The sequence below is a fragment of the Rutilus rutilus genome (assembly GCF_951802725.1).
Source record: "Rutilus rutilus genome assembly, chromosome: 19".
Lineage (NCBI taxonomy): Eukaryota > Metazoa > Chordata > Actinopteri > Cypriniformes > Leuciscidae > Rutilus > Rutilus rutilus.
In genome coordinates this window covers 542,668-566,771 of record NC_140232.1, presented here as the reverse complement: position 1 = coordinate 566,771, position 24,104 = coordinate 542,668, and the positions used below count along the sequence as shown (strand labels likewise).

The 24,104-nt window shown below is 39.7% G+C and overlaps 1 protein-coding gene across 1 annotated transcript; it reads left to right on the top strand.

The window, feature by feature from the left end:
* Positions 1–383: 383 nt before the first annotated feature.
* Positions 384–23,795, top strand: chdh (choline dehydrogenase). The gene is made up of 8 exons (XM_084389613.1): positions 384–470; positions 4,649–5,411; positions 10,243–10,394; positions 13,449–13,578; positions 13,745–13,879; positions 17,253–17,395; positions 19,175–19,277; positions 20,490–23,795. The coding sequence occupies exons 2-8, from the start codon at positions 4,688–4,690 to the stop codon at positions 20,906–20,908; spliced, it is 1,806 nt and encodes a 601-aa protein (XP_084245739.1). The 5' UTR covers positions 384–470; positions 4,649–4,687; the 3' UTR covers positions 20,909–23,795.
* Positions 23,796–24,104: the final 309 nt, after the last annotated feature.

The window sequence follows — 24,104 nt, the reverse complement described above, 5'->3', positions numbered from 1 at the left end:
GTTCATATTTATACTTAGTTTTTTAAATTATTATTATTTTTAAAATGGCTTTGCTGCAGTAAATTGTACACTTTTCATTTTCGTATTATAAGACTGTAATTCTTGGACAACAGTGGGTAAAACAAATGAAACAATCATCCAGACCAGCTTTTTTCTGTTCGAAAATACATGAGTTGATGGATGAACGCACTGAGGACAATAGAGTCTGTCTGCATCCTGCAAAACTTCAAGTTACGCCCACTTCCTGTTACGCCCCTCTCTTGCAGTCCGCAGACAGACCCATCTCACTGAGGAGGAGGACCTATGAGGAGGACAGCCGAGTGTGGGAGGGGCTACACGCCCATCACGCTCAGGCTCCGCCCACAGCGCGAGCTGTGACAGTGAGTGGGCGGGGCTTCAGTCGGAGTCCTTCACTTCGCTGCAGGTCAGCTGTGTGTGTGTGTGTCGGTGGAGAGAGCACTGACTGCACGGTAAGCTGTTTTTTTTGTCTAGTTACTTGTGACTTCATGTTTCTAACTGTGCATGCCTCGCTTACAAAGCAGTCTCGCTGGATTATCAACTCAAAGTCTGATGTTTTAAAGGGAAAATAAAGTTGCGAATTAACGCCTATTGAAACTATGTTTCACACGCGTGGAATCTCTCACTAAACAAAGTGCATTAGCCGGCAAGCAGAACATTTATCAATAAAAAAATATTTAGAGTGAGTGAATGCCTGGACTTGTCTTGTGAATCATTGACAGATTTCAACAAGTCAAACAATCCCACTGGAATTTGAACATCGCTGCTGGAATCTCATCAAGTCTAACACACAGAACAAACGCTGGGTTTGTTTGTTGTTTGATTGTTTGTAGGCCCACTAGTAACAAGCAGTGTTCTGATGAACATTACAATATCTAATGGAAATTTGGATGTGAACTTGTGAAATTTGAGAATTCTCGATTATTTGGTGCAATCGTATTCTTAAAGGGATTGTTAGGGTTAAACTGAAGCTTGTTTGACTGGTCCTCAACACTATCAAAACATCACATTACTCTCTTTCGCATTAAACCTTTCAGAATAAATCATTAACCGCCGACACTATTCTTCAGTTCTAGTGTTGTGGTTCTCATTCAAATACTAAGAGTTTGCTTGCGTTAGCCTTGCCTAAATGAACTATTATTGATCCTTATTGTAATAATCACTATATTATATCCGATATATAAAAAGGATGCTGCTGTTTTGAATGTATAGCATCTAAACATAAACACTGTGCAGTGATATGTTGAACATTAGATAAACACCACAATGTGTTTCATAATTAACCTAAATCACACAATCAAGCTGTCCTGAATGTTTGCACGCTGTGATTGGATCGTTAGTAAATGCACTGATATCCAGAAAAACAACACGACTGTGTGAGTGTTATATTGCTTTATAGCCTGCTACAGGTCAATGGAGTTAATATTAAGAAACTGACATTTTAGAAACAATGGGTTTCCTTCATTCATAATTGCGTGTATTTGTGCGCACAGGAGAACTTCTCACGGGAAACCTCCGCCTAATTCGCATGCACAGAATTAGTTCTTAACCTCGCTCTGATTTTAGTGAATGTGGAGTGTTGTAATTTGTAAATGAGCGGTCACGTGTACAAGGTTAGTCATTTGCATAAAACACGCTCAAACATCTCCATATAAGGGCTTTCCGCTCACGCTCTCATAAAGCCTTACGTACGTCACGCTCGTCAAACTCGCTGTTTTTAGACGCGCTGTCGGCCGATCCTCGAGGAATGCTAAGTGTGCCATTCTCTCCAGTTCTCACAATAAACATCTTTACACAGACCCAGATCACTGAGCTCTCATTAGCAGCTGTACACATGCGTAAATCTGCATTCTTCAGAGAAACATCGCAGCTGAAGCTATAACGCATCTTTTCTTACTCTTTAACTGTGGTATATAGGCCTATGTTGGAATGTATTTAAGATGAAAGTAAATTGTATTATTATTATACAATAATAATATATATGGATATATATTATTATATATATAATTATAACATTATTTTATATATGGATTATAATACAATTATTGCAACATCAATATAATGGTAGTCGTGTTAGGGTGAAATATAACTTCTTAACACGATTATAAGGCCGTACACAGTAAGTGCGTGTGGTTTCAGCTGTTCCTATATTTTTTCGTAAATTTAGTATGAATTTTATTATGACAATTTTGGTGAATCGTGATTTGTTCTTAAAATCGTTCGTACGCACATTTCACGCACAAATTTGTGCGTACGCATGCTTAGTGAATGAGACCCAATATTGCCAGTTAACCTGTTAATTAGTATGTACTCAATGACTCGCTTATAAAGATCCTGAATAAATCTCTGCATTTGAATGAATCAGCTGAATAAATGATTCAATCACTCGCTCATAAATCATTTGTTTCTGAACTAAATGGTTGAATGAATGATCCAGTTGCCACCGCACTGACAGACAGCAACAGACACTTCATAGTGTTTTGTCGAATATCTCTATCGGAACTTGTTTTCACCGATTGAATTTGGTGAATGTCAGCGTTGGCCTATATAGACACCATCTGCCATAACAATGTAACCTGCAGAAAGAGTCATTAGAGTCCCCCTGTGGTGAAAATCCAGCTTTTAGTGTAGTTTATGTGTCTATGTGGTGTTTTTAATCTGCTTTAAGACAAAGCATGTGTAAGTTCATAAGTCGACACCATTGCTGAGTATTTCCTCCTTAAAACTGCAGTGAACCAAAGACAGTCTCAAACACACGCTTTGAAATCGCTGGTGTTTCTGACGTCACAAACTACCTTGTAACCAATCAGATCAACGTGTGATCGTCAACCAGTGGATCTCTGAGCTGAGTGAGTGAGTGGAGGCGGGGCTCATTTGCATATTCATAGAATACTAAATTATTCATTGCGAATCGATATTCATCGCGAATACTAAATGAGGCAAAGGGTGTAAAGTTACATTCAAGATATTTTAAGGCAGGAAGAGGGTTTTTTTCAAGAATTTTTTTTTTTTTTGAAATATGTAATTTGGATGATCAAAGATGAGTTTTAACCCTTAATCGCTGTTAAAAAAGGATAACACTTAAGGTGTTTGGGGTCATTTTGACCCCAAACTTTTAAAGAGCGATTGCATAAGGAAATATACATTTTTTAAATGGAAAACTATATATAATTTTTTTGTATTTACTTCTCAACTATACATTTATGCTGAGTTTTTTACCTATTCACTGCACAATTACATAACTAGGCCATAAATTGGCTCATGAAAAAAGCTAGTTTTTCAAGCTTGTTCCATGTTGAATATGTGACATTTTTTCAGATTTATGCCAGTTTAGTTGATTTTATTTGCCAATTTCTATAAAAATGCTCTCTGTTGCAGTGACATACGTGTGTGTGTGTTTGTGTGTGTGTGTATGAGATAGAAAGTTCGTTCCACTTTGGGTTTATGCTCTAGGACCAGACCTTTATTTAAATGTAAAATTTTTTAGATTTATGCCAGTTTTGTTTATTTTATTTGCCACTTTCTGTAAAAATGCTCTCTGTTGCAGTCACATACATGTGTGTGTGAGTGTGTGTGTATGAGATAGAAAGTTCGTTCTACTTTTTATTTATTCTCTAGGACCAGACCTTGGTTTATTTGTAAAAAAATTCAGATTTATAATGGATTTACTTTTATTTTTTTGACAAACAAAAATTAAAAAAGTCATTTTTTCATTTTCCCATTCATTTTCAATGTGGGGTCATTTTGACCCCAAACACCTTAAACGGTAAAAAAAAATTTACACACCTTTAGAACAACCAAATCAAGCCCAGTTTTTTTTTGTGCATGTTTAGATCGATTATTTAGGAAAAGTCACAGAGTTTCATGCCCCTGAGATGAAGGTAACACTTTTAAAAAATGAAGGAAAAGTCCATTGGGGTCATTTTGACCCCAAACAGCGATTAAAGGTTAAGGGATGAAATTATTGAATACAGGGGGACTTTAATAACAACCCACCTCTAACAAACATAGACAAGCGGAGTGATATAATTACATCTGCCATTATATCGGTTTACTGATGGTAGCTTTTGGAGCAATCGGTTATAAGGAAAAATCAATAGCAATAGACGGGTTGTGTGATTGTAAACAGCGATGACGTATTTCGTGGACAGATAGTGATAGTTCTGCAGAATAACTTCATAATAATCAGTTGTCATGCATCTCCTATTATGAGCGTAGTTTAAAGGGGTCTTGACATGGATTTTTACAATCATTTTAATATGTTTCTTGAAGTTCACTTATAATGTTAATAACGTTTTTTTAAGCCCACATATATGTGTAAAACCAATCTTTCTGACGCTATGCCTAAAATTATGTGTTTTTTTCAAATCTCTCCATGGCTTAGCACCAGATTATATCTCTAATTTAATTAGTTTACGTCAGCCTTTGAGATCTCTTCGCTCCAGTGATCAGCTGTAATGTAGAGGTGATAGAGCTCCTACTCTAATTATTTTCCTTAGCTTTTAATAATGTATTGTAAATAATTTGTATGTGTTTTTGGTTGTATGTATTGGTTTATTGTTGTTATTCTCATGTACAGCACTTTAGTACCCATTGTGGTTTAACCCAGTGTTCTCTGCCTTTCCTCAAGCCCTCAGATGAGCATCAGTGATCTGCGATCTCCGTCAGTATGTGGTGTTTCTCGTGGTCTACGAGGCTCTCGTCTCTTCGCAGGAGCGTCGGCGTCTCACACACATGTGCGGCGCTGAAACAAACCCACGTCCATCAGCACAGGTCCGGCAGTACGACCGTGAGGAAGAGCACCGAGTCCTACAGTTATGTGATCGTCGGAGCCGGATCTGCAGGCTGTGTTCTGGCCAACCGTCTGTCGGAGAACCCGTCGGAGTCGGTGCTGCTCCTGGAAGCCGGACCCAAAGACAAGCGTCTGGGAAGCACTCGCCTGTCCTGGAAGATCCACATGCCCGCCGCTCTGACCTATAACCTCTGCGACGACAGGTACAACTGGTTTTACCACACGTTACCTCAGGCACACATGGAGGACAGGGTGATGTACTGGCCCCGGGGTCGGGTTTGGGGCGGCTCGTCCTCGCTCAATGCCATGGTGTACATCCGGGGCCACGCCGAGGACTACAACCGCTGGCAGAGCGAGGGAGCCGAGGGCTGGGACTACGACCACTGTCTGCCGTACTTCCGTAAGGCTCAGGCTCACGAGCTCGGGCCGGACCGGTACCGGGGAGGGGACGGCCCACTGCACGTGACCCGAGGGAAGACTGACCACCCTCTACACCACGCGTTCATCTCAGCGGGCCAGCAGGCCGGGTACCCCTTCACCGAGGACATGAACGGGTTCCAGCAGGAGGGAGTGGGCTGGATGGACATGACCGTACACAGAGGTAAACGTCAGGGCCTTGGGAATTAGTCCATTTACTCACCCTCACGTCCTTCCAAACCTGGAAGACTTTCATTCATCTTCAAAATCTGAGCCATTTCTGTCCCTCCATTGAAAGTTTGTTCAAAACGTTGATAAAGTAAATAAATCCAAATGAATCGAGCTGTTTAATTTAATAGACACGATTGCTTTATATTAGGGAACATTTTGGCCGATACCGATAACTGTATTTTCCTTTTCTGAAGTGATTTCAATCATATTTCAAGCAGTTCAGAACCATCATGTTGAACAGTGGCGTCTGAAGAGTCTCAGCTGGAGGAAATAATACATTATTTATCCGCTTTAATATTTCGGCTAAATTTTCTTATCGGGCCGATACCGATATGGTGGATTATATCGTGCATCCGTACTTTATATAATTTAGTTTGGGGTTTTATTCACATATAAACACTGATCAGATCTCCTACATGTAGTAGAGCATTGAAAGGTAAACTGAAGCTCGATTTTTAAGCATCTGTCTGGTCACTTATAGGGATGGGCGAAAGGTGGCATTTCATTTCTTGATAATGATAAACATCACAATAGCTATTTTTTTTATTAAAAACAAGAGCAAAGCAAATCTCAAACAATAGGACAAATACAACAGAACAAAGATGCAAATGAAATAAACATTTTTCAGGTATTGTAGGTTTAACATGTGATAAGAAATACTACAGAAATTGAATAATCAAATGTTAAAATAAAACACTGCGTAGTCTTCACTGTAGGAATTTATTATAAATTGATTCTTATTAAAGATACAAAAGTCATTGAGTGGTGAGTGGTCTTTTATTGTTCGATTCACATTAATGACCGGTTTATTAGGCTGCTGTCACTTTAAAACTTAATGCAATCCTATATACTGATCCTATATACTGATGCATCGGGTTTTCATCCAGCTGTTTACGTTCGCTTTAGACCTAACAGACTGTGTTTACATGAATACTCCACATGATGGGCATTCGCCATAATCGTGTGTATATTTGACCATTCAAGTGCGATAAGCCGAGGAAGAGAACTGATTTCTTGACTGCTTGCTGTGCGGATCGGGTCTCAGTCAGCGCACGAGTCAATAGCTGAATTTGTTTTTCATGGCTGATTGTGCTTAATAACTGTTTTTAACATTACACACATCCTGATTTCTCATTCAGGAATGTTTCTTTATCAGTCAATAACTTCACGTGATGCTGTGCTACAATACACATCATCATTCCGCCCAGAACTAGTCACTTAGCAAAGCAGCAGCACACCTTTTCCCCGACACATGATCTGAGGAATACTTCATGTCTGTAGCAGTTTAACCCCTTTAATGTATGAATGATTCGCCCATCATTATTATATGTTTGGGTCTTTAGAGACCCGGATCTATATCTAACACGGATGGAGCTCTAACTGCCACAATAGTATAAAACTCTCCTGATATTTTAATAACAATAAATAAATAAAAACATATTACGTTACTTTTTGGAACTTGGAAGGGCTGATTATCACGTCATCATAATGTCTCAGACATCGCAACCATGATCGCCAGAATGAATTATTGTTGCGCAAATAAATTATACTTAAATTATTACATTTCTCGGGTCACAAGCAACCCTATACACACAAAAAATTAATTATGAAACAGACATTCTTTTATAATTTTTTATTGTTATATTGTTTATAGTGAATAAATTGAGCAATACTAAGAAGGTTAATGTTTAACTGTAAACTGAATGATGATGAGGGTAGTGAATGATGTCCCGGGTCAATAAAGACCCAAGGTATGAGTTTAAGGGTTAATACTTGGCATGAGTATGAGCGCTAATTCTAGCGCTAAACGTTCGTTCTTTGAACAATAAGACTGCTCTACTCTACGATACCATACTGAACAATGCACTGGATTTATTTTGTATCTGTGAGACTTGGCACCAACCAAATGACTTCATAAACTTAAATATGAGTACTCCACCGGGATACACATATATGCAGAGGTAAAGTGGTAAATGTGGCGGTCTTGCTGTTATCTACAGAGATGATGTATATCTCTTACGGAAATTACCATTCCCTGCGTATCATCACTTGAGTGTGTTGCCTTCAAAATGAACGGTACTTTCTCCTGTTCTTATTGTACTCATCTATCGACCTCCAAAACCTAATTCTTTGTTTATCAGTGAACTCACAGATCGACTCTTACGTCTGTTAGCTCTGTCTGTCCATCAGTGATTCTCACTATAGACGTTAATATCCATGTGGATAACTTTAATAGTAATCTAACTGTTGAATTCATGGAGGCATTAGACTGTGTTAGCATGACTCAGCATGTGAAATTTCCCACTCATAATAAAGGTCACACACTCGATCTGGTGTGTTCTGTCGGGGTGGACATTGACCAGCTAGACAGCAGTGACTTAGTGATCATAAGCTTCTCACTTTTAATTTAAATGTTCCATCTTTAAGAAATGCTCAAAAAAGAGTCATTAGTTTTAGAAATGTCAAGAATATTAATTTTGACAGTGTTTTATGATCTCAGAGAGCACTCTACAGTTGAAACTGTTGATCACTATAATACTGTTGTGTCGTCAGCTTTGGACATGTCGGCCCCTAGGAGAGAACGTGTTGTTCATTTGTTAAATCATCCCCTTGGTTTAGCACTGAGCTTAGGGCTCTTAAGGTGAAAAGCAGACAGCTTGAACGCCAATATAAGAAATCAGGTTTAACTGTCCATAAGCTAATGTATGATGATCTTTTGAGTCAATACGCTGAAGCACTTGAGACAGCAAGAACAAACTACTACTCGTCTATCATTAGTGATGGTGCTGCAAATCCCAACAAACAGAATTCTTGCACCAATTAAGCCATCAATTCGTTCTTCTGTGCAGGAGTGTAACATGTGTCTTAGTTTTTTATTGATACGATTTTAATTCAAGTCACTTTTATTTATACAGCGCTTTTTACAATACAGATTATATCAAAGCAGCTTCACAGTGAGAGCATGAAAATAATACAACGAAGTTTGTTTCTAGAAGAAAATTGCATCATCGTCCACCTGAAGTAAGGCAGATCAATAATATTGTTGAATATTAAATGTCCCCAACTAAGCAAGCTTATCAGCATCTATAAGTCTATCAGTTTGGTACCTTACTCTTGAGACGTATCCAGTTTTATCCAGAAACTGCATTCTCCAGTTTTAACATAGTCACTACTGACTGTATTTCAAAATTAGTGATGGCAACGAATACAACTACAAGTACCCTCGACCCAATCCCAACATCTGTTCTTAAGGGTGTCTCTCTTCAGTTAGTCCCCTCATCTGTAGCCTTGTGAACACCTCTCTTACAACTGGTATTGTTCCTAAAGCCCTAAAGGTCGGAGCTATTACACCAGTCCTTAAAAAGCCTGGATGTGATAAGTCAGACCTATCAAATTATAGGCCTATCTCAAATCCGCCCTTTCTTGCTAAGGTTTTGGAACGTGTTGTTGTGGCACAACTCCACTCACACTTGTCATCCAGCAAGCTTTTCGAACCTTTTCAGTCTGGGTTTAGAAAGGGACACAGTACAGAGACAGCCTTGGTCCGTGTTATGAATGACCTGCTTGTCTCAGCTGGAGCCTCTACCGTCTTGGTCTTCTTAGATCTCAGTGCAGCTTTTGACACACTGTGCCGTTCTATCCTGCTAAATAGGCTGGAGAGCTGGCTTGGTATCACTGGCACTGTGCTTAACTGGTTCAAATCTTACCTCACTGATCGTTTCCAGTTTGTTGTCTTGGGGAAACAACAAATCTGAAATTGGACAAGTCCGCCATGGTGTTCCTCAGGGATCTGTCCTGGGTCCCATATTGTTTAGTGTTTATATGCTTCCTTTGGGGCAAATAATTAGGAAACATGGTTTTGGGGTATCACTTTTATGCTGATGATACTCAAATTTACATCAGCTCCAAATCTGATCCTACTGTCTCCTCTAAAACTCTCTCGGAGTGTGTGCAGGAAATAAAAACGTGGATGCAACATCATTTAAAAAAAATTTAATTCTTCCAAAAGAGAGATTCTACTCATTGGCACACCAGCGGCCACTCACAAAGGGAGACATTTTAATGTGATTATGGATGATAGTGTTTTATTTCCATCTTCTTATGCTCGTAACCTTGGTGTGATCTTTGACGCTCACCTCACACTAGACTCACAAAATCTGCTTTCCATCATCTCAGAAACATTGCAAGAATAAGGCCCTATCTTACTCTACCTGACGCTGAAAGGCTTATTCATGCATTTGTTACTTCCAGGATTGATTATTGTAATGCACTATTTGTTGGTTTACCTGCTAAATCTATAAATCGGCTGCAGTGCATCCAGAATTCAGCAGCACGAGTGCTTGCATACACTTCACCACGTCAGCACATTACAGGCGTGCTTGATAGCTTGCATTGGCTTCCTGTTCAGTCGCGTCTTGCTTTTAAAACTCTCACACTAACTACAAAGCTATGCACGAAAAAGCCCCTTCTTATATCTGTGACTTAGTCAGCCTGTACGCGCCTTCCCGTTCCCTTCGGTCGACTGACTCGCTGACTCTTCAGCCTCCCTATGGGGAGTATAGGGATATCTAGGTTTCGCTGTCGCTGCACACAGGTTAGGGAATGCACTTCCTCTTATTGCTAGAGATGCTCCCACATGAGCCAGTTTCAAGAAGTTAACTCATCTTTCTAAAATTGCTTGTATAGACTGTCATGATTAGTATTTTACTGTACTGTAATGATTATTTTTGTATTACTCTTGTAGTAGTAATAGTCTCCTGAACCTTCTCTGTCTTCTGGCACAGGTAAGCGATGGAGCACAGCTAGCGCTTATCTTCGGCCCGCGCTGGCCAGACCCAACCTGAGCACAGAAGTGCAGTGTATGGCGACCCGAGTCCTGTTCGACGGGACCCGCGCGCGAGGGGTCGAGTACCAGCAGAACGGACACACCAAACAGGTAAACGCGTCAGATGGTCTTTTCACACTGCACTAATGTTAAGGACATACTTTGCTCCTGGCTGGCTTCAGTCTGTGTGTCGCTTAGTAGAGCTGGGTACAAAATATCGATTAAAAAAAAAGAAAAAATATCGATTCTCATTTTACGAACCCGTATCGATTCTTAAGTCCCAAGAATCGATCTTATAGTCTGTGCTGTTTTCAGTTAATCAATGAACAAAACTTTGTAGCGTTGCCTCCCATTCAATAAATCCCAATTATCTTTGTGCTTTGTAACTTCTGATATGAAACAAACACTCAGCTTTCAGATTCTGCCACTGAATCAGTCAATAAATGTGTGTGTTTAATGTTTACTAGTTACAGCAGCAAATAAACATCAGTGAACATCAGAAGGAATGTTGAAAGATACAGAACAACTTACTGAAATCAATCATGTCTCATGTAGTCCATCAATCAGTGTTTCAACCGCAGTATGAGAACAGTAACGTCACGTTTACCTCATTCAGTGGCCATAAACTCATAAAACAACTCTAGAGAGGAGCGTACTGATACATGCACTATAATGCATACTCATTGTTTTTTTACTGAACCTGTTGGTGATGTTTATATTATGTAATGTATTTTTGGTTAGGGTTAGGGTTAGAAAAAAGAAATGTCCAATTTGATTTAATGGTGAATTTAAACTTGTTTAAATATTCCAAACAGTGTCTTCGCTGCCCAGTCTTGCCATGACTTGCCAGACTTGTTTTGGCTGTTTCCACTCCTTCAACCCTTCAGAAAGCCCGAGACTGTGGGATAGTAAAGGCGTCTGTAAAGAAGGACCCTCAGTAGACGACATGTTTGATCTGTACACTGCAGTGCTGGACGCACTAATCAAACACTTGAGTTAAAGTACAGACACCCTATTAAAATATTACTCCAGCCAATATTACTTGAGTAAAAGTACAAAAGTGATTGATTTTTAATAAAATTTCATTATCAGCAGTTCTAAGAACAATTAGTGCAGGCAAATAATTAAACCTTTTGTTGTACATTATACTTATTATACAATTTTACAGCAGATTTAGTTCACAACTGATCTAATTATGATTTTCATTTATTTTAACCAATGCTAATATTTGGCATTGATAACTTACTTTTCACCCCATTTAAGATCCGACAATATCCCGGTTGGTTTTGACCGGATCATCGCTGACTCCAGAGCTCTCAGTCAGATCCGTTCGATTCGTCAATGACTCGTTCAGGGCGGTTTGTGAACCAGTTCACCAGGTTCATTGGGAAGAATCGACTCGTTCATGAATCAGACGTCGCTGTCTCGGCTTGGGAATCGGGTGGCGATGTCTTCAGTTCAAAATAACAAGGAGCAAGTAAAAAGTACGATATTATGCTTTGTAATGTAGTGATGTAAAAGTTTCCCCAAAGAAAAACACTCAGATAAAGAATAGATATTTGAAGATCTACTTTGTTACTGTCCACCACTGGTGTTCTGGCTGTGAACGCAGCATTCTCCTGGGTAATTCAGTTCACTTTGAGCACCTGCAGACTCAGAATCATCTGGTGACTGAGAGAAAGGGCAGCAGGTTGTCTAATCTTGATCTGATTAATCTGATCGACCTACATAAGTCACAGTTGCGGTTTTGGGTTTTTCTTCACAGCCGCTCTGGAAATGACAGAATGCTGATAAGCTGCGTAATGTTCCTCTTCCTGTGGCTTATCTTCACTCGTCACTCTTTCACTCTCGCTCATTTCCTCTGATGTTATATATGAAGAAGTGAGTGGTTTGTTGAGGCGTGAGCAGGCCTCTCTCTTGAGTCCAACCAGGGGCGATTCAAGGGTCAGAGCTTTAGGGGTGCTGAGCACCCAATGAGCCCCACTGCCACCACCCACCCTCTTTTCACACAAAAACAAAAAATATGTCTATTGAAAAATAACTTTATCATTTTAACATTTGTTCAACTAACTCCACAATCCACTTTTTTTTTCTTTCTAGACCTTTTCAGAACACCAGCTTAATTGTGAGAGTTCACACAGACAGCCCCCTGTAACACACACAAAACCTTCTTCACTCAGCTGGTTTTCCTGACCGTTAACTCCTTTTGTATCAACGGTCATCAGATTGGTTAGATTAGATTCAACTTTATTGTCATTGAACAAAGTGACAGGTACTTGGACAACAAAATGCAATTCATCTTCTGTAGATTATTAACAAATGGTCATCTGTAACATATCTGGTTGCACGCCTGTCTGAACTTTCATTAACCAATATAAGTCATCAATAAATAATAATAAAACAAGCTTCACATCAAGAGCGAAAAAAAGAAGAAAAAAAAGAAGGTAAAACCAAAAAGTCCAAAATATCCAGATTATTTACAGAGGTCTTGAAAATATTTAGAAAGTAAAGATATAAAAAAAGAAAGAGAGGGAAATCTTTGAAGTGCTTCCCCTGAATCCCCGTTTGGCTGGTGGTATACAGTGATATGTCGTTTGTTTTCACTCTGGTCCAAACGCCAGGGCTTCATGTTTCCATGACGACTGGCCAGAAAAGACGCACGTGACGTCATGTTTACATAACTGACTTAAACTGCAGTTCATCCACTGGCCACTAGAGACCGGCTCCAGAAGAGAGTCAATCCCATAAACCCGCATGTTAAAATGCCAAACTTTACAGCAGAAAAAAACATGTTTACAGCCTGGTGCTAAAAGGGGTTTTGGTCTATATAGCTAATTTTGCCCTTAATGAAAACTGTGAGGAGGGTGAATTTTTTTATAAAGCCTTAAAGTTCTGCATAATTAAGGGCGTGGCCACTTGAGTGACAGGTGGACTGCGCTGATGTCACTGGTAGCCGTTTGTCTGCTGTCTGTTAGCGTCACGTCACCTCAGCTAATCCGCCTCGCTGCCCATTTTCGTTTATCCCGGAGTGACGCTGCCAAGATGGCGACGGCCGGCTCCGCCCACTTTGGGCTTCAAAAATGCTCTTCAGAAACACTACGGGTGACTCACAGACACTACGCCCATACTTTTTTTACAGTCTGTGGTTTCTCATGTTTGCTTCAGGTGTTTGCTGATAAGGAGGTCATTCTCAGCGGCGGAGCCATAAACTCTCCACAGCTCCTCCTGCTGTCTGGAGTGGGAAACGCAGATGAGCTTCGCAAACACGATATTCCGGTGACACAGCATCTCCCAGGTGACCTCATTTCCTCCTTTATGTCCTCCAAGATCTCCCCTCTCCACAGATCACACTTTATGCTCCAAATGTGAGTCCATGCTGTTCTCTGACGGGGGTTTCTGGCCATGACCTCTGCTGATGTTGGGATTTCAGATGAGTGTATGGTCTTGTGGTGTGTGTGCAGGTGTGGGCTGTAATCTTCAGGACCATCTGGAGCTGTACGTGCAGCATCGCTGTACTCAACCCATCACTCTCTACAAAGCCCAGAAGCCCCTGCACATGCTGAAGATCGGCCTGGAGTGGCTGCTCAAATTCACAGGTATATCTGAACATCCCATATTTGTGTGTCATATCAAGTGTTGGGGAAAGTTACTTGCAATTGCAAAGTAATGCATTACAATATTGCATTACTCAGTTAAAAAGTAACTAATTGCGTTACTTTTTTAGAAAAGTAATGTGTTATGTTACTTTTGCATTACTTTTTTTTCCACCTGGGCTGGGATTTTTTTTTTTATAACAAAAAAGTGATATTTTTGGGCAAATATAAAGACCCTTTCACACCAAAAGTGAAATAATAAGTCTCAGGCTGAAGGGAAAGCAGATTCACTCCTGTACATTAGAGGGCGCCGCTCAAACCTTTCAGCTGCTGTTATTCTGGATTAAAGAACAATAGGAGAAAGAAGTTTAACACTTACTTTACCAATAAAAACAAAAATCTATAGTCATTTTTGCTAATGGTTTAACTGAATCATCGAAGGTCAGAAGCAAGTACATTGGTCAGTAAAGTGAGATTAAATGCATAAAATTTAAATGCATAAAGTTTTATTTAACATATTTAGTTATTGAAGATTTGGATACTATTCTGATTCTGCATTTCACTGATTTTATTCATTTTGAGGAATATTGAATCTTTTTTTTGTGCAAGTGAGATGAGTAAATGCTCACATTTAGTCTAGAACTACAATAACCATCATGTTTACTCACACACACACTTCGATTTGTCTCAACATGTGGACAGGAGAGCTGTCAGTCAATAAATGGGAAAACAAAGTAACTTTCGTTACTTATTTGAAAAAGTAACTCAGATATTTTGTTGTAAATTTTAAAAGTAATGCGTTACTTTAGTTACTTAGTAATCTGATTACGTAACTCAAGGTACTTGTAATGAGTAACACACAACACTCACCCTAACAAAAGAGACATTTTTATTACCATAATACAATCTTCTCATTACTGAGCTTCAATTGTGTTTAGTTCTAAAAGCTTTTATAAATGTGTCACTTTATATTAGGTGTCTTTAACTACTATGTATTTAAAATAATGCACGTAATTGTGTTTATCTCAACCTGGTGCCTCAATGTGACTTAAATGATTAACAATGAGACAAAACACTTGAAAAAAAACTATTAAAAATCGACCTGGAAAAGTCATGTAAGTTAAAATATTATGACTCCATGGGTATTTTTATAATAAATATAAATGTTAGTCCAGTAAATCACAATCAACTTGAAAAATCATTGGGCCTTTCTATCTAGGCAACAGGGAGTACAACACTGATGTACATGCATGTTTTACATCAACACCTGTGTTTCTGTAATTCCATCTATAATTACACTGACCCAGCCTTAAACCACCAAACCTGTCCTAACCTGACCCGGATCCACCCTCAATAGTGCACATGTTTACAATACAACATCAACACATAAGCACACTGTGTCCATAACTATTATTTTATTTAACGTACAATTGTAATCAAAATTATTCAACCCCCATTGCAAAACAGGTTTTTTTGTTGTTGTGCAGAATTGACTGACTCTCTGCTGTTTGCAATGAACAAATCAAACAAAAGTAACTGAAATAACTCAACAAATGTTTCAAGTGGTTTCCCCAAATTCAACTGAAAATGCAACTTTTAATGACGTCTGCAGTCTCAAAATGATTCAACCCCCTGAATACAGTACAAACAGCTCCGATCTGCAGAACAGGTGTTGTCTCGCTAATCAAGGGCTTCATTAGCTGCACCAGGTGTGCTCGAGCTAGAACACATGACACATCTGAACTGGCGAGGTTTGTTGAGTGTCACGTTTGATTGCATGTTTGAAATATGGCTAAGTCAGAAGAATGGTCCAAAAAGATTAGAGGAGATTTCATCGCCCTTCACAAACAAGGAACAGGAGACAGAAAGATAGCGAAGGCACTAAATATTCCTAGAGACACCGTTGGAAGCATAGCAAGCTCAAAGTTAAAGGAACAGTGGCTACACTCCCTGGACGGGCAGAAGAAGGAAGATATCAATGGCTGAAGATTTCTGAGAAGGCCGGTTCAGAAAAGCCCTGAAGTGACTGCAGAAGACCTGAGGTTTCAGATGCACAGTAAAGCGCATACTAAACACATGCCAGAACTCCAGGACTACACCACTACTGACCCTAAAGAAGAAGAAAAGTGAGTTTTGGGATTCTGTTCTGTGGAGCGCTGAAACAGAACTGGAACTTTCTCTGGATCAGCGGTGTGTCTGGAGGAGGAATGAAGCGTACGCTGTGAAGAACTCTGTCTACAGTTCAGCATGAGGAGCTCGTGATGCTCTCGGCTGATGTATATCCTCCGGCACTGGAAACCTGCAGCGTGTGGAAGGAGAGATGGAGTCACTGAAGTATCAGGAGATCCTAGGAGAAAACATCATGCTGTCAGTGAGGAAGCTGGACCTCGGACCTTCAACAGGACAATGATCACAAGCATATCTCAGAGTCCACCCAGGCTTGGTTGCAGAAGAAGTCCTGGGAGATAGTCACATCACAGTCACATGACTCGAACCCCATAGAAAATCTCTGGTGGGATTTGAAGGCGGTTGCAGAATGCAAACCCAAGAATATTCCTGAACTGGAATATAGTTGCTCAGATTCCTCAGAAACAGAATCTGCTGTCTGTTATACATCTCGTCTTCAGCTCATAACAGCAAAAGATGTTCTACTGAGTGCTAAAGATGCTGACCATACAGGGGGTGAATAATTTTGAGACTGCAGAAGTCATTAAACCTATATTGCCAATAAACCTGATTTACAATGGGGGTTGAATAATTTTGATTACAATGGTAAGTATGAAGTAGTTAAAGACACCTCATGTAAAGTTTGACCCATTCATGTATAAATAAACGTTGGATACAAACATCTGCCAAACGAATAAAACCTCAGGAAGATCTAATGACAATCAACAGTCCTGATTTCTTCTGTGACCTCAGCATGTGTTCATGAGATTCACTCAGTTAACACTGAAGGTTTTCAGTGAGTCCAGAGTCCAGGTTTTGGAGGAAAACATTCCAGTATTATTCTCCATCTAGATGAAAGTGACCGGTGCTCAACGTAGAGCATTTTTGATGGTCCAAAATCCATAGTTAGGCAGCTTTAAAGGGCACGTGTGCTCTAGCAAAACTACCAGAATAACATAAAAGATTACATACTTCTCAGAAACGCTCGCCTTGGTCCAGCTCTGTGAAGAGCGTACACAAGACGGTTGGGCACTTTGGGCACCATTCACTTGCATTAGATGGAGAAAAATCCTAGAATTTGTGCCTCAAAAACATTAATTTCTCTTGGACTGAGGATATAAAGTCATGTGCATCTCGGATGGCCTTGGAGTGAGTAAACGATCAGGAGGTTTTTCCCGTTTGGCTGAACTCTTCCTGTGTTTTGCTGTAGGTTACGGTGCTACGGCTCATCTGGAGAGCGGCGGGTTCATCCGCAGTCGTCCCGGCGTTCCTCATCCTGACATCCAGTTTCATTTCCTACCCTCTCAGGTCATCGATCACGGACGCGTTAATTCCCAGATCGAGGCCTTCCAGGTCTGTTTCATTCAATCCTGCCTGTGAATGTGATACTCAAGCCTAAAGATGGGTGTTCACTCAACGCCTGTATCGTTGAGTAGAGGGTGTAACCTAACATTCACATTCTGGAGAACAGACTGTTTGTACATAAACAACAGGATTATTAGTGAGTCACTCACTCACAGTGCTGTTGATTTCCAGTTTAGCCAGCTTTATTTCTACAGTACAGATGCTTTCAAAGCAGCTTCACAGTGATAAACAGGAAAGTCAGTGATGCAAACCTAATCAACTATAAAGACCGCTCTACAGAAGACCATAGTGTCGTTATTCGGCTCATCTGATCAAATCAGTAATATTACTGAATATTAATGGTCTTTTAAACCCAGACTAAACTAGCCAAAGGTGGAGGGCAGAGTAAAATCATATAAATGACTCTCAGTAACATGAACTTGATCCCCTTGCAATGAGGTTTGACTGTATGTGTGATAGTGTTCATTTTGTCAGCTACTTTTTAATTTAGTCTTAGTCTAAGTATAGTAACACTTTAGTTTAAGGTCCAATTCTCACTATGAACTAGTTGCTTATTATCATGCATATTACTAGGATATTGGCTGTTTATTAGTACTTATAAATCACATATTAATGCCTTGTTCTGCATGACCATATTCTACATCCCTTAAACTTAACAACTACCTTACTATTAATAAGCAGTAATTAGGAGTTTATTGAGGCAAAAGTCCTAGTTAATAGTTAGTGAATAGTGAGAATTGGACCATAATCTAAAGTGTGACCTTTAGTCCTGTGTAAAATGTACTTTTTAGTTTTTATCAAATTTAGTCAACCTTGTCCTGTTTTTGTTTAGTCAACGGAAACTTAATCACATTTGAATAATGGTTAAATTGATAATCACGATTATTTTGCTCAAAATTATAATAAATTGAAATATATTTGTATATTTCATCAGAATTATTTCACTTTCACCTATAAACACAAATCAAGAGAATGTTGAATAATACACATGGTTTATTTGACCTCTTCTAGTTTCCTGATTTACAGTGCGTGCAGAATTATTAGGCACGTTGATTTTCTGATCATGTTTTTTTTCCAGGCACGTTTTACCAATTCCAAACCAATACCAAGTTTTTTATAAGTGATATATAATTGTTCATAAAGGCTGGAAATGAAAAACACCTTATATTCAGGTGTGCAGAATTATTAGGCATGTTTTCTTTTGCAGATAAAATAAGCCAAAAAAGAGATTTAACTCAGACTGAAAAGTCAGAAATTATTAAATGCCCATGATAATAATGCAGTACTAATGCAATACTAGAGATTGCAGTTAAGGCATGACCATTGGACAGTGAAATGCTCATTGGGTCAGCAGGGTCAGACAAATACAGGTGGAGAAGAAAAGACACATGTTAACTGCAAAAGAGTTAAGAATTAAGGTGAAGAATTAAGCGTGAAACCATCAGGAACCCTTTAGTTTCCAGCGCCACCATTTTCCAGAACTGCAACCTACCTGGAGTCTCCAGAAGAGCGAGGTGTCAGGGTCTCAGAGACTTGGGTTAGGTAAAGAATCCTAAAAAATGACCCCCTCTTAATAAGAATCACAAGCTGAAGTGTAGTGAAGACATGAAGACTTTATAGACAGACAGATTGAGAGTGACTCTTGAAGGACCAGCACCACGTCCTCTTCAACCACTGTTGTGTGTGTGTGTGTGTGTGTGTGTGTGTGTGTGTGTGTGTGTGTGTGTGTGTGTGTGTGTGTGTGTGTGTGTGTGTGTGTGTGTGTAGGTTCACGTTGGACCCATAAGGAGCACGAGTGTCGGGTGGATCAAGCTGAAGAGTAAAGACCCGAAGGCTCACCCGATCATCCAGCCGAACTACCTCTCCACCGGTACGTTTACTCCCGGACAGCACCATAGTGTCGGCCCAGATCCGGCCCACATCCGGGCCGTGTGGAATCCATGTGTACCGGATCTGGGCCGACACTATGGTGCTGTCTGGGTTAGAGTTGATTCACACAGTAGGGAATCTTATCATTCTTCATCCGTAATATCCATCTGTATATTATGCTCACATTCTGTTTATAGTAACAGCCATCTGTATATATATTCATAGTACATATCTATCTGTAAAATTATGTTTATAGTAACAGCCATCTGTATATTATATTCAGTACATATCTATCTGTAAACATTCTGTTTATAGTAATAGCCATCTGTATATTATTATATTCAGTACATATCTAGCTGTAAATTCTGTTCACAGTAAGAGTTATCTGTATATTATATTCATAGGACAATCTATCTGTAAATTTTTGTTTATAATAGTATTCAACTCTATATTTATTCAGTACATATCCATGTTCTGCACTTATGAACCACTGTATATCCTGCACTTGCTGCTATTGCACTTCTGGTTAGACCTAAACTGCATTTCGTTGCCTTGTACCTGTACTTGTGTAATGACAATAAAGTTGAATCTAATCTAATCTAATCTAATCCCCTAGTGGAGAAAAAGGTTCTGAAATGTTGATCAAGTTACGCAGAAAACTAGGGGTGTAATGATAACGATTCGATATTATTGCCATACTCCAAGACATATGGGAAAAGGTTATTAAAAAGTGTACTATTGATTAAAATGTTACTTTTGGTATTACATTGTGGGTGTAAATGAACAGGTTTGGACTTAATGCTGGAAACCCAATGCAGGACAATAGAGACACCAGAATAAACATATCCATGATTCTGAAGATGAAAACACAGCATTATTTTAGACTCTGTCACTGACTAGATATATTTAAAATAATGTCGGCCACTCTTTACTGGGAACATCAGACATTTGGCATTATCAGGTTTCAGAAATATTCCCCTTTTGCATTATTATACATTATATTCAACATTATATATTGTAGTTTAATGCAGTACTGACACTAAAACTCTGAAAACTAGAATTTTTTTCTCACACAGTCATTTTTATTTTGGGTGAACTATCCACCATACATATTGTCACTATCCATGATACATAATGTTGCATTTTTGTAGTGCGATATATTGTGACACCCCTACAAATCACCCAATCCTAATAAAGGTCCTCCGTCCCACAGACACTGACGTGTGGGAGTTCAGAGAAAGCGTTAAGCTGACGAGGGAAATCTTCGCTCAGGAAGCCTTCGATGCGTTCCGGGGCCCCGAGGTTCTGCCGGGCCCCGGGGTCCAGTCCGACGCCGAGATCGACGCGTTCGTGCGCCGTAAAGCGGACAGCGCCTACCACCCGTCCTGCACCTGTAAGATGGGCGACCCGGGGGACGGGGGGGCGGTGGTGGCGCCGGACCTGCGGGTGCACGGGGTCCAGGGCCTTCGGGTGGTGGACGCCTCCATCATGCCCAGCGTGGTCAGCGGGAACCTCAACGCCCCCACCATCATGATCGCGGAGAAGGCAGCGGACGCCATTAAAGGCCTTCCCTCGCTCCACGACCCGGGGGTTCCTGTGTACCAGCCCGCCAGTCTCCACACGCAGAGATGACATCATCAGTCCAATAACATCCACACGCAGATCTGAGATCAGTCCAATAACATCCACACGCAGAGATGACATCATCAGTCCAATTACATCCACACACAGATCTGAGATCAGTCCAATAACATCCACACGCAGAGATGACATCATCAGTCCAATTACATCCACACGCAGATCTGAGATCAGTCCAATAACATCCACACGCAGAGATGACATCATCAGTCCAATTACATCCACACGCAGATCTGAGATCAGTCCAATAACATCCACACGCAGAGATGACATCATCAGTCCAATTACATCCACACGCAGATCTGAGATCAGTCCAATAACATCCACACGCAGAGATGACATCATCAGTCCAATTACATCCACACGCAGATCTGAGATCAGTCCAATAACATCCACACGCAGAGATGACATCATCAGTCCAATAACATCCACACGCAGATCTGAGATCAGTCCAATAACATCCACATCTGAGATCAGTCCAATAACATCCACACGCAGAGATGACATCATCAGTCCAATTACATCCACACGCAGATCTGAGATCAGTCCAATAACATCCACACACAGATCTGAGATCAGTCCAATAACATCCACACGCAGATCTGAGATCAGTCCAATAACATCCACACGCAGAGATGACGTCATCAGTCCAATTACATCCACACGCAGAGATGACGTCATCAGTCCAATTACATCCACACGCAGAGATGACGTCATCAGTCCAATAACATCCACACGCAGATCTGAGATCAGTCCAATAACATCCACACGCAGAGATGACATCATCAGTCCAATAACATCCACACGCAGATCTGAGATCAGTCCAATAACATCCACACGCAGATCTGAGATCAGTCCAATAACATCCACACGCAGATCTGAGATCAGTCCAATAACATCCACACGCAGATCTGAGATCAGTCCAATAACATCCACACGCAGAGATGACATCATCAGTCCAATTACATCCACACGCAGATCTGAGATCAGTCCAATAACATCCACACGCAGATCTGAGATCAGTCCAATAACATCCACAGGCAGAGATGACATCATCAGTCCAATAACATCCACACGCAGATCTGAGATCAGTCCAATAACATCCACATCTGAGATCAGTCCAATAACATCCACACGCAGAGATGACATCATCAGTCCAATTACATCCACACGCAGATCTGAGATCAGTCCAATAACATCCACACACAGATCTGAGATCAGTCCAATAACATCCACACGCAGATCTGAGATCAGTCCAATAACATCCACACGCAGATCTGAGATCAGTCCAATAACATCCACACGCAGATCTGAGATCAGTCCAATAACATCCACACGCAGAGATGACATCATCAGTCCAATAACATCCACACGCAGAGATGACATCATCAGTCCAATAACATCCACACGCAGATCTGAGATCAGTCCAATAACATCCACATCTGAGATCAGTCCAATAACATCCACACGCAGATCTTAGATCAGTCCTGTAACGCTTGGGAAGATGCTCTTATTTCAGGTTTTAAACTCTTAAGGTTCTTTGCACAAAGTCCGAAATTTTTGCACGTTAAAAAATAAATACGACCTCACATTGTGTCAATCACGTTTGCACACTGCCTCCGAAACTTTCGTCCGTTATAAAGAAATTCGGATCAGGTTCGATTTTCTGTGTTTTTCGCGTCCATAGCCAGTATTTTGAGAGGCGCTTTGACAATTCACAGCCACCGAATGACGAATGCAAAAAACTGCATTCGGAAATTTTGGACCTATCACTACAAAAAATGCTTTTCTTACTTAGTATTTTTGTCTTGTTTCCAGTCCAAATATCTAAAAATTTGTAAAAAATGTCTCGCTTTGTCCTGAAATCAATACATCCCACATTCAGACGGATATTAAAGGAATAGGTCACTTAAAAATGAAAATTCTGTAATTTACTCACCCTCAAGTTGTTTCAAACCTGTCTGAATTTCTTCTGCTGAACACAAAGGAAGATGTTTTGAAGAATGTCGGTAACCAGAGAGTTGGACCCCATTGACCTCCATAGTATTTTTTCCTGCTATAGAACTCAATGGGGTCCATCAACTGGTTACCGACATTCTTCAAAATATATATTCTTTTGTGTTCAACAGAAGAAAGAAATTCATACAGGTTTGAAACAACTTGAGGGCAAGTAAATTACAGAATTTTAATAAGTGAACTATTCCTTTGAGACGCTGATTTGGCTTCATATTGTTTTTTTCTCCTCAAAATAAGAATATGAAGCTTGGTTTAGGACCGAACTGATTTGTTGACATTTTACTCTCAAAGTTATTATTGAATTATTATTGAATTCTGATTTTTCTCAAAGTTGAGTCTTATTAGCTTCTCATTCCTGTAAAACATTAAAGCACATAGAGTAACGGTTTACAATAATGTTTCATCTGATATCAATGAACAACACTAATGTTAACTAAAGCCTGTACAATCATTATTTGATGGTATATAATATGTTTTTAATATTACAGTGCAGCTCACTACATTAATGGTCCTGAAATGGGTTTAATGATCAGTAGCTGTTCATTCTTTTGATTTTGAGGTGAATTATGAAGAAATGTGATCTGAAAATCATTTATTTGCACATCATCATCATGACAGAATTATAACGAGTGAATAAAACACTAATGATAGGAATCGAGCATCTGTGCAAATAACCCAGACTTACTGAGAGACTTTTACACTTCTTTATACTGTATCATGGGTTTTAAACACTTTTTTAAATGAGATTAAAATAGAATAAGACAAATAACATAATAAAACACTGTTTAAAAGATTGTAAATGCATGTAAAATCACTACAATAAATGGTCTTTTAAATCAAAGATAATAAAATGATTAAATTATAAGTCTCCTGAGTATTGATTTGAGTGATTAACCCTTGCATGGCCTGGAATAATCTGCACAACACCGAAGAGCTTTGCTTCGTCTTCATTTCAAGAACGTCAGTAAAGGAAATCAAATACACTGATTAAAACACTGTCATACTGTATCCATGAACCTGTTAATCCTTAAGAATGAACATTCTGTCATCGTTTACTCTCTAAACCCAAACTACTGTATTTCTTTGTTGAAGCTTCCAAAAACATAATGAAAGTAGCCTATTCCATTTCAAATGCATTAAATCTGACTGACTTGTGAACTGGATCAACTGATTC